Below are 18,019 nucleotides of genomic sequence, written 5' to 3' on the forward strand. Positions count from 1 at the left end.
GAACCACACATCTTTTCCCAGCTCCTCCATCCTGGTCTAGCTGCCTCACCTGCAAAAGAGTGAGGTCTATCAAAAGTTCACCGTGGAGCAGAGAGAATTGCTGGGGTCACCAGCCAACACCAGAGAAACTGGTTCTCCAGTCTATTTTTTTTTTTAGGTTAGCCTGAGGAAAAAGAACTGAGCAGTCAGTTAGGGCATGCACCTCTCCAGCACAGTATCTAGCAAGGCTACTAGTGATCAACAACTGCAACAAAATTCATGCTTCCTACCATGGTGTCAGCTGGACTTAAGCTCCAAAGTGTTTCATTTTAGGAACACACCAGAGATAGGAAATAAAAGAGAACCAGCAATACACTTTAATATAGGATCAACATACATTGTGTAACATTGTAATGAGAGACAACACAGGCAAGGCTGTCACAAAAACATAGGCACTGGTAGTATAGTTTTAGATCACAAGAAACTATAATTTAAAAGCAGATGTGGAACAGCCACACACCCCCCTTACATTCAGCCACCATGGCCTGAAGGTTATGGGAGGCACAAGAGCAAGAAAACCAAATCAAACTATATTGAAAGTATCCAAGTAACAGACCCCCGTGTACCAAAATGACCAGAAGACATGAGGTTCATATTAACTTTTATTTTCATATATGTACAACTTAAGAAACAAATCCCAGATTGAAAAAGTTCAGAAGTCCTCTTGAACAACACGACACTGACATACCTTTGAGGCAGCAAATCTTACTCCTATTAAGGCTCTCATGAAAGGATGGATACCATGCAAAATGCAATTAAAGAGTACATTACATTTCAAAATATGCAAACGAAGTTTAACTTTAAGTCTTTCAGAAAAAGAACATATCAAACATTAGAAATATGAGCCACAAACATATTTACATACATGCTTGGAGTATGTGTGGACCAGATAAAATTAAGTAAAATGTAACAATTGTCAACCTCTCTTTAGTCAGAACTACAGCTGGTGACCAATCCCTTCCAGCATCACAAGTGCCAATGTGTGCACCAACCTCATCATTTTGCATTCACATCAACTGGTACTGACTGCAAAACTCCACCTTTTTCAACCTATAACACTTTGGCATTTATTTCTCATCACTGAAAATACTCAATCGTCCTACTGAAAGTGCAGGAGGCATGTACAGAGTGCCTGTGACACAGCAGCACCTGCAGGCACTGCACAACAAAGTTACTTCCATTGATACCAAACTAACTTTTGCTTTTATATATCCTTCATATAGCTACAAAGCTACATATATGAGAAATATATAAAAGCAAAAATCAGTTTGGCATCACCATCAGACACTTAGAAAGATGCTGATTAATTTCTGTATACTCCTTGCTCATCATCTCAAAGTGATAGATGCTTTTTTTAAACCCTAACCAGCATTAACACTAAATCAAACAGCAATGCTAATCTACAAGAAAAAAATCTCTTACTTAATATTTTACTATAGTAACACCACTTATGCAAACCAGCATCTAAATATGGTCTAATATTACCAGCAAAAAGAAAGTTCATTTCTTCTCTGTGTCATTGTAGCAAACAAATTAAAAACAATGAAGGTGGCTAGCAGCATTAGTTTTTTGGTGTCATCACTAACATAACTCAAAAATAGAGGGACTAAAGTTGGAAATAATGAATATGTGGAAAGGAAACCACCACAATTGCTGTGACCTCTCCCAGGATGTTATGTGCACAGCCTGGTGAGTCAGAGGTGCTCGGTGACTTTCTTCAAGCCTGATATTTACACAATCAAATTTTACTTGTCCACTGAAAAGGAACTAAATTAGCTTTCAAAATGTTTTATCTTGCAGCATTTTTGGCAACTCTAAAATTGCCTAAAGGCTCAAATTTTCAGAAGTTTTGTCACATTACATTCAGCACTTACTAATTTCTTACAAACAGTATTCCTCACCTAAGAAAATAGCAGTTCAAAAAAAGCAGAAAGATTCTTTCATTTCTGTCACCTAATTTTGAGTCATAGCAGCACATAATTTAAGATACTGCTAGGCACACACTGTGTGGGTATTGGCAACTGGAAGAATGAAAAAGGGAAAAGAAAGATCCATTTTCCTTTAATCCTGACCAGCAGCTGTTAGCAATTTTCTTTAGTTATCACTGTAGGACATGATGGATGGGAAGGCTCAATCTGCTAGGAGCTGGTGTGTAGTGTCCAAATGCTCTCAAGGACTGTTGTTCAACAGCACATTCAGTTTAACTGGGGACTACAGACTGCAAGAGGTAACAGACAGTTCCTGGGAGAATCTATCATTCTTCAGAGAAGCTGTCTGATCAAGGGGTAATATCTGAAAGAACAATTGCATGATCTTTTGCTGTATGGTTTGTGTATCAAGTCATTGAGAAGAAAGAACATTAACTCAAGTGGTAACTCAAACCAAAATATCTGCATAAAACAACATGTTGAGATATTACCATTTTAAGACTTTCCATACACTTTGCAACACAGAGAAACTGCATACACAAAAACATGCAAGTCAAACAAAGCTAATCTACAATAAACAAAAGCAGAATACACTTATTTCAAGACTTAAAACATTAAAATATTCATCCAATGCTAAATAGAAGCAATAGAATAAACTCTAGACCTAGCCATGTAATTCCATAAACATTTCAACTGGCTCTTTCAGCCTTTATTCCCCATCTCTTTTAACTTGTTTTTATCATTTCAGGCCATAAACTTAGTGAGTGACACATGAGCCAAAATCCAAACATAAATAAGGCATCTTCCTCTCTCTATTAACAGCAATGCTCCCAGGGTTTGTGGTTATATAAACATGCAGCTGCACAGCCTTTTTCCATAATTACATGGGATGTCCTCCTCCCAAGGATAAAGCAGGATGTTAACTGCTCCAACACCACATTCTGAGGAGACATGCTGCCTCCTGAGCACACCCATCCCACCTGGGCTGTACACTCACTTGAGAGCATGCTCTGACTCCCATGACCAATGTCCTGCCTGGAAGTTGTGCCCCACCATTATCAGATCTACCTCTCAGATCATCAGATGAAGTTCAACAGACAAATACCAAGTCTTACAAATAGAAGCAGTGAAATAATTAGTGTGGTCCCTGGACCAAAGCTACATTCCAAAATACAGAATCTAATATTTTGAATTATCTTTTGAAATGCTCAACCAATCATCACACCCATTTTGCCCCAAACTTTTAACAGACACTACGAAAAAAGCTGAAAATACCTCATCAAACTTAAGAGATACTAATCCCAGAAAACTTCAAAGACATACCAATACATTTTAAATGACATAGAAGAATATTAACAGAGCTGAAGAACTTTATTTTATAAAGTCCTATGTTTTACAAACACAGAAGAAGGTAGCCAATGCAAAGCACAAAATACAAAGAGTAAAGAGGTTTCTTTATCTCAAAACACCTCAAACCACTGAAGGAAGCAAACTGCACTAGAAGAAGTTTACAAGTAGTCTTCAAGGGAAGTACCATGTAAAGCACACTGCATTAATCTAGACCTGACATTATGAGGGCATGTCTCACTGTAGCAAGGTCTGTACTAAACACCAGATCAGAGACAGAACATGAAAGTAAAACATCAGATGTCACAGCCACTGTTCCACTGATCTGGGAAAGGCAGACTCCAAAGTGAGCAGGAACTGTGAACCTGCTTAATAAAGGCCATTCTTGCAAAGTCAAAAAATCATACATCCAACACTTTCATCCCTTCATTAAAATAGAAATACTAAAAAGGAGCACTCCATAACATATCCCCATTGCTTCTGACTGACATGTTGAACAAAAGGTAAAAGAAGAACTATAGCAGAGATAATTAGAGCAACGAAGATCTTGCAGCACAAGGCAGCAGAGCTGAAGAGCCTACCAACCAGAGAGTGAACTACTTTGTTTGCTACATAAACAGCCAGAAGCTGTGAGCTGACTACTTCCTTTTATGAGGCATAGAAAAGTTTTCATCTAGAGGCCATTCTGAGGAACACCTCACTCTATGTTAAAGCACGTAGCCCAGCAGAAATCACTGATAAAGAAAACCAAAAAGTGTGTATTTGCTGGGTTTCCTTCTGAACATTTCAGAGAAAATGTCCATTTAATGCAGAGAGCAAACAAGGATGTCAGTCTAATTAGATTTTGTTCTGTCATGCTCCTGATCCTGTCTAAGTACTCCTCTGAAAAAAATCTGATTGATGATGAAGGCACAATTATACAAACCTTAACATTCTCTCCAAATGTAGCTATGCAAATAAGGGAGAGAGGATAGGGAAAACAAAGGTGAAGTATATTTCTCTTCAAATAATTAAGTCAGTTTATTTTCCAACAGCCATATAAATTTAAAATATGAAACAACAATAATACAGCTATAGAATCTAGGTTTTCTTTCAAAGCAGCAGCATATAAAACATATAAAAGCTAAAACCTCAGCACAAGCTTCAAAAAACCAAGGACTGAGTGAATTTTGCCAAAGACATGAAACTCACAAAATACAGTACACAAAAATACTGGAATGCGTAAGATATAAAGCTACACATTTTAGGTAAAGAAAGGCGTTGTAAAGGATACAAAATTTGCAAAATTAAAGCATGGGACTTGGGGAAGAGTACCATGAATACAAACAAGTTGGCAATTAATACACATATATGGAGTGAAGAAAGTGGCAGTTTCATATTTAGCATTCAGCTTTCAGGTTCACGACTTCACTTTCTTAGCATCTTTTTTTCCAGAGTTCTCAGCAGCCAAATCTGCTTTTCTCTTCTGTGACTAAAGAGAAAAAATAAGTATACATTTAACAAGACGGTGGCATTACAAAAAAAAAAAAGTGTAAATACATAACTGACTATTCAGAAGGGAATGTACAACCCCAATGCCTTCTAGATTTCAGTTCACCTTTGTAGTATATAATGGAAAGACAAATATTAATCCCTGATGTACACACTTAATTCTCCTACCCTTTTTATATCCTTAAAATCATTACATGGTCTCAGTGGTGCAGGCACCACACATACCATGAATTGGATGAGAAGATCAGGACCTTGACTTATACACAATTCTGTTCTAAAAGATGACAACCCTTCAAAATAAAAGAAACACTTTCATTTCTTCTTCCAGCAACTACTATGTAGAGGAGAAAAAAATCTGAGAAGAAACTGAAGCAACATGCGATGCAGAAAGTAGGCAGTGCTGCTTTCTAAAAAGAGTCTTCCTCTGCGACTTCGACAAAAGACTTCCCAAAAAAACCAAAAGCCTTCAAACACTATGCACTGGGAATACCTACCTAAGCAAATCTAAGAGAGCTGTGAATAGACAAATATTTCAGTTTAATCTCTCACCTCATTGTTTCTACTAATGCAATCAGTGCCTACAATTATCTTTCACATTTTTAAAAAAATATATAATTGAATTCTACCCCACTGGAAGTAAAGTAAGTGCTGCTAAACATACTGCTGTAACTTTTGCTCCTCTTTTCTTCTTTTCAGCTCTTTCTTTTTCCTCAATTTCCATATTTTCTTTTTCTATTAATGATATGAGAGTATTGCAGCGCCTCTGAAACTCCTAAGGAAAGAGAACACATCAAATTTTTAAGTAAATTATACAACTTCTTTTGCTTACATAAGTATGTCCAAAATCCTTTCCTTTCAAAGCACTTACATTTTCCTAAAATATTCAATAATACTAATCATTAGCTTAGTTGCTATTATGTGTCTTTCCCTCAGTGTAACCTTTAGAAACAGGAAAGGATTTACTGTCCTCCTGACAAGCAGTTTTCAGGATTCTGTCTTCCAAACTGACATTCCAAAGACTGATGTGATCTTTCATCTTGGTTAATGAAGCAAATTACAGCCTACCAGCATAGTATGCCAGATTTTAGCTAAGAGGTCTTCAAGTATATCTTTAAAGCAGAGAGAAAAGGAAGCAAAGCTATCTTAAGCAACACTTTTCTCTGGCACACAGACTAGGGAGGGTTTCTTGTGAAGAGACACAGTAGAGCTGCAAACTGGCCAAAAATCTATTCAGTCTTAAATTGTAAACTCACTGTTGTATTTTTATTCAAACAGGACCCTAAATGCTTTTAGCATCAAGACTTGCAAGCCATCAGGACTAAATGCCATAAGGTTGTTTACACATTAAGAAATATTTCCAATACAACTCAAAATATCTGCATTGCAGTTACTAATGGCTGGCTTGCTTAATAGAACTCACTTGACTTGGACAGTTTCTTGTACCCCATTTAAAAGAAAAAGATCTCTTACAAAACACCTCTAGCGCCTATTTTTATTGCAATTATTCAGTATATTCTATGTACTATTAAGAACATGATTCCATGGGTTTTTCTTTCCAACTCAAAGGAGGAAGCTGTCTTCTGAGGTAAAAAAAAGCCCAAAAAATATGTCTCATCTCTGCTAAACTCAGTGAAGACATTTTTGAAACACAAGCTATCCTACAATTACCTAGTAGCATGTATCTTAACCTACAATGGGTCCATTTGCAATGAAGTGAACAGGTGAACTTTTTGCCCAGAAATTAATCTCTATTTTCTCAGCATTTGTAAGCTGGATATTGCCTCAGCCATGGTGGTCCATCATGGTGATGGAAAAGACACAGCCTTGGTGCTCTCCTGATCTGAACCTTCCCAAGCAGGCAGGCATGTGACTCATCTTTGTGGCATTCAAACCCTCAAGCTCAACCCCTCTAAGTTCTACAGTTTCCACTGATTCCTTTACAAAGGATGCTCCATAGCCCTGGGCAAAAACTATGCAGTTGAGAATGGACACAGAGAATCCTACCACCACTTGAATTCTTTTTATCAGACACACACACAGAAAAATCCTCAGGACATTTTTCTTTACAAGTCCCCTCCAGAAATGTTCCAGTGTCATGCTTGTAGCTCCACCAACGGAGTACTGCAGTAAGTCACTTTTATCACATCCCTGTAGCAACAACCCCACACCCTCCAGTCAAGGTTAAACCATGAATTAGGGTGCCATGCTTGTGCCCTGGTATGTGACAGTCCTTCTGGAGCTACAATACTCTCACTTCAATCATTGAACTCCCTCAAATTCCACACAAACAACATTTAGATAAAAAAGCAACAACTCTGAGCAAACTTGAGTTCAATCCATCCCAATATATACTGCAACCCCAAACAGAACAAAAGACAGCCTCTGTCCCAAAAACCTATACTGTACAGATGAACAGAGATGCAAAGAGACCAAAACAGAATCATGACTGTCAACATGCCACAAGTATTTTACATTGTTTATATTTGTGTATATTGCACTCAGACTTAGGAGCTGAGGTAAAGCTGCTTCATCATCGTAGTCTGTACTTTTTCTAGCATATGAGAAATGGGACTGTGTTAAACTCAAAACAAGCAACTAATCTGAAAGGACTAAGAAATAACCTTGATCCACTTGCCTAAAGCACTCAAAGATCCTCCTCTTTCCTGGGGACAAATGCTTGCATAAATACATACATTTATAAAGTGTTCAGGTTCATGGTTAGACTTTCCAGATGGACTACTGCTCCAAGCATCTGCTGTGGACAGAGGATGGACTCAAGAACAATTTTCTCTGGAGAATCACAGCATCAGTTGACATTAACACGTGACATGCACACAGGTTTCTTGTACATCTACCATGAAAAACAACCTGAGTGATAAATCCTGCACTACTGAGATTTCAATATGGACTGCTGCATTCCATTTTAGTACTACAAAAATACACTTATTTAAAATGCCTTGCACTTTCAGAGATGACTATTTATTCTGTGTGGCTTGATACTTCTCTCTTTTGGATGGAAAGAGAGAAGATATACTTTGTTCACCCCTCACAGCTATAAAGACCTGGATTGCAATAAATAAGATGGGAGCACTGAACCATTGCCTTCCGCATGGCTGGAGGCAGAGAAGCTGACTTGGGAGCAAAGGCTCCCTCAGCTCTGTCCACAGGCCTGGGCATTCCTGTATTTACTAAGAAGTCATTTCTCTTATGCTGGGGAGTGTTTGCAGAAAGCTAAAAGAGAATATGCATAATTTATGACTTCAGAGAACAGATACATGCTTCACTATTGCCACGATATTTTGCATTCTTCCTGCAAGGACAGAAATTTAAAAAAAAAAAAAAAAAAAAAAAAAAAAAAACAAAAAAAAACAAATCTGTGCTCAATATAAAAAGCAAAAAAAATTACAATCTTAGGCACTCATGGTATCTCTAAGAATTTACATTTTGGGTAAACCATTTGATTTTGAAATAATTAAATGAAGCAGGATTTGTTTTTCGAAGAGAAATCTTCAGGAGAACAAACAGAAATAGTAAGATGGAAGATAAATTAGCTATTTATATGGAATTCAAGAGACATCTAGTGGTCAGAACACAAAGCTTTCTCAAAGAGCCTGCTAAGCCCTTTTCTGAATTATGCTGCCCTTTTAATCTTATTTCATATGAGTTTAAATGATCACATGTGAATTTCAGCCTTCTCCATTTCACTTATTTACTCCTCTATAAATATTTGTATTAATACTTCATTCATTGTTATTATCATGTGATTTTCCAGCACATTTCTTCCCCCCCCCCAAAAAAAAAATCACCAAACTAGTGCAAAATGGACCCACAGAAATTAACACCTACACAAATCTCAGGACATTAGAATGTATCAGCTATATTACTAAAACATACAGAGCATGATAATTCAGAACATTTCAGAAAATTAAATGCACATTGAAAGTGAAATATTGGTTTAAGTTTGTATTTCCATAATATTCTTTTTCAACCATGTAGGAGCAGAAAAACTAAAATTATTAAGGGACAGAATTTTAAAAGAAAACCCTAAGCCAAAAGATTCACTATATTCCCAGTGTCTCAGTTTCAGCATTAAGACACCACAGAATATATTTCTACACTTGAGCAAATGATTTCTATCCCCTTTAAAAAAAAGTATACTGAACATAAGGATCTGCAAGACTTAAATTGAATATTTAACTCTACCCCTGACAACTATATATCAACTAATATTAAACGCTGAGCTACATTTTTAATTTCTAGTACCTATTTCTATGATTTATTTAAATGGATTCCTGCATAGACAATCTAAAAGAAACTTCTAAATGTGCTAAATACTGCAGTCTTCTCTCTTTATGGACATAATTTTAAAACCCAGTATTTCTTCAAACAGACATTTTAGTAAGAAACACTTGTAATTCTTTTTAATTAAGGGCTAACTGCTGCACTATCCAGAAACACTTCAATTGCTGAAATATCAAGTAAAAAGTGTATTGCATAATTATTAGTAGTACTGGGAAAAGCAAATATACCCACCTATTCAAATACATATTTTAAATATTTTAGGTTTTATTTATTCTTAGAACAGTACCCAGAACTCTGAAAGAACATTCTTCCAGACAAACAAATCCTGAGGTCAGGAAATGAAGATAAACAACAAGTAGAAAGAATTGAGCAAAAATTTTGAGGCAGATCCAAAAGCTTTTTATCATGGAAAGAGTCCCATATTCTGATACACACCTTAATATCTGCAACCACCAAAGCTTCTTAGTGTTAGTGTTATCAATTCCTGCTTAATAACCAAATTAAAAATGAATAGTTTTGCTCTAAAATTCTTAGTATTAACCTTGTATCCACTTGCTATTAACCTTGTATTTTATTCTCTAAATACAAACAAAATTTTTAGTAAAGTATACCTAAAGAAATTTAAGCACTTGCATGGGATAATCCACATTCACAAACTACAAAGTGCATTTTAAACCTACTGCTTCAATGATTAATTTCTATGTGAATCACTAACTTTCCTCATGCTGTTAGAAATTAAATACTGTATTAGAAAAGCTGCTCCTTGCTCCAAGTATATTATTCAGATGTCTTCAGTCTTTAACATTATGCAACAACTTTAAAAGAGATGTATTTTAAGAGACGATGTTTGGTAAAACACTCAGTTTGCAATAAAAGTAACAAGGATATTTGTAAGTCTAGTCTACCTCTGCCTTAATGCCTTTGGGTAACATGGGACTCCAGTCTGGCAGGTTTTCTAATCTCTGTTTCAGCTGTACTGCATTTTTTCTGTACTAAGGCAAATGGTCATTATAAAAAAAAAATGAAAATAAAACCCGAAGTTATTCTTTCAGCACTTGTTTCCTAAACAAATCTTCTGTGGTGGTGCTCAAAAAAAGTATAAGATGTCTTATGTCATGCCCAGTCCCTGTAAGGGGTACCTACCATGGCAGTCCTGGATTTGATGAACCAGTCGAACCTGAACTGAGGCGCGTTGCGCACGCACTGCCTCAGCTCCTCGTACACGTTCTCCTTGTCAAAGCCCATCTTGTGTAACATACAGATCAAAAACCTGTCTTCTTCTTCTGTGTAGTTTTTCCCTTTGTTTGTTCCATACTGAATACGCAGCTGATGAAAAGGTGCTTTGTACCTTGCAATCTGAATGCCAAACAAAAATAAGGACTAATAAACATACAATGGAACATCAAGGAATCATTACATGATACTGCAGATCACTGAGAGATGGTATACTACCTATGCTGCATAAAAAGACAACTCTCATCCCCAATTACTCCTTTTCTGAAGGAATTTTTGGAAGAAATCAGCTGCAGAAAACAAAAAACCTGGAATAATTACTTTGGCATCAAGGGCTTTCTTGATACTGATCCTCCGCTGAATTCTGGCCTCTCCTCGTTCAATCTGAGCCATAATCCTCTCAATGTCCTGTAGTTCATTACAACGTTCCCAGAAAACAGCTAAAAACACCAAACAGAATTGTTGAATATAATCTTTTCCTCTGTTCTTATGATTTTACTGTTAAGATACTCTACCAAAAAAAAAAACCAAAGAATTTAGCTTGTGGTTCCATTAAATCTTAGTGAGCTAATTCTCTCCAGCTTACTGTGCTAGCCAAAAAATAAGCTTGCACTGACTCTTTAGTCAGTATTTTTAAAAGTTAACTGTAAGTAAAGACTTACAAAGAATTCTAACAAAATTTACATGCAACATAATTAATTGTAAAATAAATTCAACACTGCAGGGAATTCTTGTGGAGGTCTTCCTTTTTAACTACAGGAAACAACATTGCAAAGTTGATTTTATGAAGGTGTTTAGTAAAATTACATCCAAGGCTGAAAGAGGAAGACATCTCAAAAGCACTGTGTAAATACAAAACAAAGATACAGTGTTTTAGGTAAAATAGCAGAGACACAGCATAAAGAATCACATTGGCACTAAAAGGCAAATTCACAATTTCTCAAGTCCATGTTGTCAACGACAATTAACTATGTCAAATTCTAAATCTTGACTAAGGAGGGCTAAAGGCAGCTGTAGGTGTTAATTACATTCTACAAGATTAACCTTTTTAATAGAATTTAGTCTTCTGAAAAAAAAAAAGCTGCATACTTTAACAAAAAAAAATTCTTAAATGCATCCAAATTCTCTATCTTATAATTTTAAAAGAACATGTGCAAAAATCATGGTAATACTTCGGTATCAGGAAGTAAATACATTTCAAAATATCACAAACCTGAGTACTCAATGACCTCCTCAGGTGACTTTCCTTCCACCTCACGGGCAATATTGTCTATATCATCACGACCATATTTCTCATTAGCTTTAATAAACTGGTTAAAATCTCTTTTATTCCAGTTTGTAAAACCCTGTAAGCAACAAGAGATAAAGAAGGCATTGTCAAGTCGAAGGGAAGCATTTTCCAAAATTTTGATTTATTTATGTACCATTTTCTCCTCTACATCACACAATTACAGTGGCTAATGGTCTTCTAGGACTTCCATAAACTTGTGTTATCCAGGGCTTATTACTGAATCTATCACTTAAGAGTTATTTTTGGCCATGACTCCACGTGCATTAGTAATAGCTTTTTATCCTTTCTTTTTAAAGTTTTTGTGATACTTCTCCAAAGAAACAAGCTCAGTGACAGCTGCACTTCTGCAGATACAAGCACCACACTTCAGAGCAGTACAAGGTGCAGCAATGCCTGTGTCATCACAAGTTCTTAGAGCAGTGCAAGTATCTAAAGCAAGAGCTCCTACTTCAGACATTTACAAACCTGGAACCAGACAAACAGCTGGATGAAAGCATAAATATGTCAAGAAAACATCTCTAGTCCAAAAAGATGCAATCAAATGGAAACTCTAAAGCACTGTCAAAAAGAGAATTTGTTATGTACCAAAGAAATCAATCCAAAACTGAACAACGAGATGCAATGCACAAAAACATCATCCAAGAAAAAGACATTACAATTTAAAGACAGGGAAAGCAGAAAATGACAAGAATAAACAAGACAATCACATGCCTGGGCAATAATCTGTAGTGCACTGAGTTTCTTTCATCACAGAAATGTATTTACAAGGAACTTTGTGAGTTCTCCAGCTGAAAAAGCTCAGTCCACAATTAGCATGTTCAGAGTGAGTCTAACATATACAATACAAGTATTTCTTTTTAATCATTAACAGCAGTACTGATATGCATATCAGCACCAGCTTAAATATTTCCTCTGCTATACACAGGTGAAATTAATAGTGAAATTGTGACCTTGCAATTTTCTTCCAAGGTACACCATCCCCAATTCTTCTAGAGAAAATTTTCTGAATCAGAAAGTCCTGTTACTTTGAACACGCCTTTCTCCTTAACAATCAGCTTTTAATAAGCCCACTCAGCAGGATAATCTGCCAAAAGGTCAGGAAACTAGTCAGTGGCAGAAATTCAGTCCCAGTATAAAAAGAACATGCCTAACAACTCGACTGGGACAACAATTAATGGATGCAACATGCCTTAGACACCTGCATAAGCACCATGTATGTTGAGACAGGCTTGTCCTGATTCAAACCCTTTTTGATTTAAAAACACACAAGCTTTATGCATGTACAAAGAACCCACTGACTGGATTTCTGCATGCATTGCTGGGCAGTACATCTACTATACAAGCTGTTGCCTCAGAAATGTTCAAGGACTTCCAAGGAAACAGTAGATGACTAAAATGTAAACTTGTTCAAGGACAGGAAAGGTCCTTCAAAGCAAAACCAATCAAAATCATTACGTGTTCTGTGTTTTCTTCTTTCAATAACATCAGCATAGCTTTCCTGTGTGTATTTACCATTACTTATATTCCATACTAGCAAAAACATACGATTAAATGCTTTAGCTGATTTTATTTTACCTGTGTTAGAAGCTTTTCTTTCTCTTCACTTTCCTCAGTATTCAGAGGCATAGACTCATCTATCTTCTTTTGCTCCTCCTTTTGTACCTGAGCTGCATTTGGAAGGTCAGGATTCCTGGGGACCTAAAATCAGGGGTATCAAAAAGCAGTAGTGCAGCAATGTTATTTCAAAGACAGCATTTTAAAAGCACTAATCTGTACAAAATGTGTTCTACCTAGATTCAGATCTTATTGCTTAAACCCCTCCTCCCAAAAACAGGACTGCCTTTAATTTCTAAGTTCGTTATGCCCTGAACCCACCACTCCTGCACACAATGACCTTGGGATACTGTGAGGCTGAGCTGTCACAGCTCACTGATTTCAGTGGTACTTCTCACCAGCAAAGGACCTGCTTTCCTACATTCACTGGTTTACAATGTTTTGTAACTACAGTGAAACACTAAGTTCTGCCAGGTTTCCTGTAGAGCCATGCACACTGCCCAAGTAAGATCAGACACAACATGATGTAAACAAGAACAAACATTTTATCTGTCCCTCTCCAAACTGACCAATTTAGTATTTGTGACCTTTGAACTGTACTCCAATTCCACTGCACACAACAGCAAACAAGTCAGAAACCAGTATCCAGTAAAGGTTTAATAGACCTTACTTATTCCTGCAGCAAAGGGCAGTGAAAAATAAGAACTGTTAAGCTGGTTTTAATATATAAGAAATCTTCTTGGCTTTACTGGTTTAAATTAAGACTGACACATAAAGCTTGGTCTCTGCCTATTGGTTACCTTCTGATATTGTTTATGACTGTATTTATAATAAACTCTCTTCAGATTGGAAGTTATACTTCCACTTCAATGCTAAACAAATTTAATTATATTTAACACCTTCCCCACCAGTAAACAGTAATTCTAACCTTTTAAGATAACTATTAATGTTCAACCTTTCCAGGCTGACAGGTTTCCATAACAGGTCTGAAACACCTCTTTTTACAGGCATATTGTCAACGTTAGCAATTCTCTCCTCTTTCTTTGTTGGAGCATTAATTGAATAAATTCTTTCCCTAAACTAACTGCATACTCATCTCAATTCTATCCTGACATCCCCATGAAATTCTTTTGGCTGCAAACAAGATTCTAAAAAAACCTTCTGCTTTTTCTTAAAAATACATTTTACTAATATTAATTCTAGTCTCACCAATTTTCTATCTATCGCTTTGTATGACAATTTTATGTTCTCCAACACATTTTTTAGATTATATTTTTTTCTTGCTGCAACCTGTCACAAAACCTGAGGCTTTTTAAAGCAAGTTACAGACATGTCTGGCTGGAAGTAGAGAATCCATTTGGTTTACTCAATCAATACTGGTCCAAGTAAGGATAACAGAATCTGTTCATTGCTTGTCCAGCAATGTCAGCAGGGAAAAGGGAGAAATTCAGCTAAGGCACAGTAGGAAGAAAAAAATAAAAGGAAAATCAAGAAATCTGTTGTCTGGTTTCCTTTTTGTAGCAGTAATACATTCAGACTTCACTACACCTTTAAACCTTTTATATCCCACTCAAATCAAAGGAAAACTTATGTCATTTTAATTACCTTCACATCAATACAAAGATATACAAAAGTTTTTACCAAAAAATCATACTCTGGAAGATGACTTTATATTAGCCAAATTGTCCTCACCTTAGACCACATGTCACACCTTTGGTTTTGCGTATATGAAGCACCAGAACTGTCTTTCCTTTTTCTACTCTACTTTACCATTAGGAATCCACCACAAAACACAAAGCTACACAGACACAGAATTTTTACTGAAGGGAAGAATGACAGATTATTTTTTCTGCTCCTCAATGGAACAGAAACAGAAGAACAGAAGCTTTAAGCCATTTCTTTTACAATAACTCAACAAGTCAAAGCTGTAAAAAAATTACAAAATGGAATACAACTACATTTCACTGATTGGAAAAGAAAAAATAGGCATTACCTTATATCCTATAGTTTTACGGTAATACAGAATTTCTTTTTCCAGAAGTTCAAATAACCGTGGTGGGAAAAACTGAAAATCCTGAATATTTGGTTGTTTTGGAGGTCGTGGAGCCTTGAAAAATACACAGATAAATCAACATTACAGAAGCTTAACTTTTCTAGCATAATTCAGCAGCAGTGGCAACCTATGGCTTTGTAAATACACAGGGGTAGAGCCAGGGATGCAGCATGGGAGAGGAGGAGCAAAAGAACAACATCAAACCCTTCCTCACTTGCCACCTTCTTACCTTTGGGACTTTTGGCTCACTGACACGTAGGGCTTCTCTGAAATAAGCATCCACTGCGTAATTGGCTTTGCGTTCTCTTTTTGGAGGCTCAATCCATTCCATCATGCTCAGCTACACACAGAACAGAACAAAAAGCTACTTAAGTAACTGTTTGCTTCCCTAAAGTCACAAGAATAATGACTAATATGGCACAGCAAAACAGGAATCTGCACAGCAAATCTAACGATTGTGCTCAATAATTTGAATACTACAACAGAGCTCAAAAATAAGCTAGAAATTATAGCTGATTATAACAATTACTTAAGCACTTAAAAGATAATACACAAGTAAGGCAGTGCAGTGGCAAGAAGAGATTCTTTTACAGTATTCTAAGTATTTCAGACACCTGAGTAGGGTTATGATTCCATCTACCAAAACACAATGGAAGGGCTGAGGACTTGGGATCTGAATTCTCTAATGTCTTGTGATATAAATAAATTACTTCTCCTCTAAATATCATAATGAATAACCTCTATAAAGGCTACAATACAGACAAAAAATCCATTAGCAATCAATTAATCTCAACTAAATCCTTAATGTTATTTCATACTACGCAGTATTAAACTTCTTATAATGAAATTATCAACACAAAGAATTTTATGTGTATACCCACACACTGTACTATATTATCATCGATCAATTTTTCTAAATGTTTTTTGAAAAATCAATAAAAACCTGAGTTAGAAGGGCATTTTGTCGTTAACGAGTAAGAATTCACATATCTGATTCCAGGTAAGACCTTGAGGATATCTTCACTATACATCTTGTACAAAACAGAGCTGCAAAGGGAACCTTGTGGGATTGAGCAATACCTCTTTGTATGGACAATCCTTCTATTATTAGGTAAAAATCAATGCACAAACTAATACCTTGTTGGGGGCTAGGTTTGTTTCCTTTTGTTCCTTTTTACTTAGGGAATTTTTTTTCCCCATAAATTGCTGGGAAACATTAACAACTTAAGAAAAACAAAAGAAGTGGCCAAGCTCAGGGGAGGAGGGCATCTGGTTGTACTTCTGATTTCTGGGAAATTTCTCTCTGAGGGGCAGAGATACCTTGGGAACTGGGCTGGTAAAAGAGGAGGCTGGGGCAGCTGCAGGCACTCTCTCTCTCTCTTGGCTTTGGAGGTTGGAGCTGCTGCTTGGGGAAGGGAATTTGCTACTGCTGCCACCGGAGCCCAGCCCAGAGCTGTTTCTTCTGCCATGGGGTGAGCCTCTGCTTGTGAGAGCAGCCACTGAACTGGGACCTTACTAACACCCACCTCACTGAAAGAGGGACCTATCCCCGTGTGCTCGGGTGCCCGGGATCCTGAGCCCTCCTCTCCCTGCCCTGCCCAGAGCCAGGCTGCCCCTGCCTGCCCCTGCTGCTTCTTCAGCATGGCTCTGAGTTCCCACTGCACTGTAGCCCTGCACCCCCTGCCTGCCGAGATGTCCTGCCAGCCTAGCTGGGTGCTCCTCAGAGCCCTGCTGGGCACTGGGATCGGCTGCCCCAGCGTTTGAGGAGCAAAGCCTCTCTTCTCTCCTCCATCCCTTCCCTCTGGGCCCAGCCGCCATTGCCGCCATTGCCGGGTGCTCCCCGGGCCCGCACCACAGCGCCCCCTGCAGCCCTGGAGGAATCACCGCCCTGCCCCACCCAGCGGGAGCAGCAGCGCCCCTGCTGGCCGCGCCCGGAACTGCCCCGCGGGGAAGCGCCGCGGCCGAGCCGCCCCGGGCTCCCGGCGCCGGCTGCTGGCAGGGCAGAGCTGCTGGGGTTTGCCTTGTTATACACACCCGCAAAGAACTGTTATTCCTATCCTCACATCGCTGCCTGAGAGCTCCTTAAATTCAAAATTATAATAATTCGGAGGGAGGAGGTTTACATTTCCATTTCAAGGGAGGCTGCCTTCCCTAGCAGACACTTGTCTTTCAAACTAAGGCAAACCTTCACTGCAAAAACAGAATCAATTCCAACTTCCACATAAAAAATTATTATCAGGCCTGTTTTTTCACCTCAGTTATGCGACAGCAAAATAATACTGACTGCAGCAGTACAGGAGCATGCAACACAGCAGTTTTGTTGCTGAAGGGATAACATCTGAGCAATGTTACCAGATTTTGCCATGAAAAAAACAGTGGGGCTGAAAGCATTTTAACAAAAATTCAGAATATTAATGCTCAGGCAGAGCCAAGTGAATTTTTCAGTAGTTCCTTACTCCTCTAAAATCCAGAAACCTTCATAGTCATAATATTCATAGAATGGCTTTTATGCTTGCACCTTTAAACTGAAGTCTTAAATGCTACAAAAAAATACCTTTTGTTTTTCTCTGTAATCTTCACCTTCAAAGTTGTACAAGCTCATCTCTGTGTCCATAGTGAAATTTCGTAGGGAGCTCTCTCCCATTTTCTGCAATCGTTCATTCATTTCAGCTGTCTAAAATGAGAGGAAGATACTTTAGGCTCACTCAAGCTATTTAATCTTTTCTGAAAAAAACAGCTTTCATCATTACTACAACATTCTCAATATCTTTTTCTGATTTT

At 37.5% G+C, this 18,019-nt stretch overlaps 1 protein-coding gene across 1 annotated transcript in view; it reads right to left on the minus strand.

Annotated features, from left to right (window-relative positions):
* Window positions 1-623: 623 nt before the first annotated feature.
* SMARCA1 (SWI/SNF related, matrix associated, actin dependent regulator of chromatin, subfamily a, member 1) overlaps window positions 624-18,019 on the minus strand; it is a 34,494-nt gene continuing 17,098 nt past the window's right edge. Inside the window, exons 16-24 of the mRNA XM_064426823.1 lie at window positions 17,793-17,912; window positions 15,468-15,578; window positions 15,179-15,292; window positions 13,207-13,329; window positions 11,554-11,686; window positions 10,662-10,780; window positions 10,251-10,463; window positions 5,467-5,577; window positions 624-4,785 (exon numbers count right to left, since the gene is read on the minus strand). Coding sequence (XP_064282893.1) covers window positions 4,714-4,785; window positions 5,467-5,577; window positions 10,251-10,463; window positions 10,662-10,780; window positions 11,554-11,686; window positions 13,207-13,329; window positions 15,179-15,292; window positions 15,468-15,578; window positions 17,793-17,912 — 1,116 coding nt within the window. The 3' untranslated portion in view covers window positions 624-4,713. The remainder of the gene's footprint in view (window positions 4,786-5,466; window positions 5,578-10,250; window positions 10,464-10,661; window positions 10,781-11,553; window positions 11,687-13,206; window positions 13,330-15,178; window positions 15,293-15,467; window positions 15,579-17,792; window positions 17,913-18,019) is intronic.

The sequence above is a fragment of the Passer domesticus genome, chromosome 7 (assembly GCF_036417665.1).
Source record: "Passer domesticus isolate bPasDom1 chromosome 7, bPasDom1.hap1, whole genome shotgun sequence".
Classification (NCBI taxonomy): Eukaryota; Metazoa; Chordata; class Aves; order Passeriformes; family Passeridae; genus Passer; species Passer domesticus.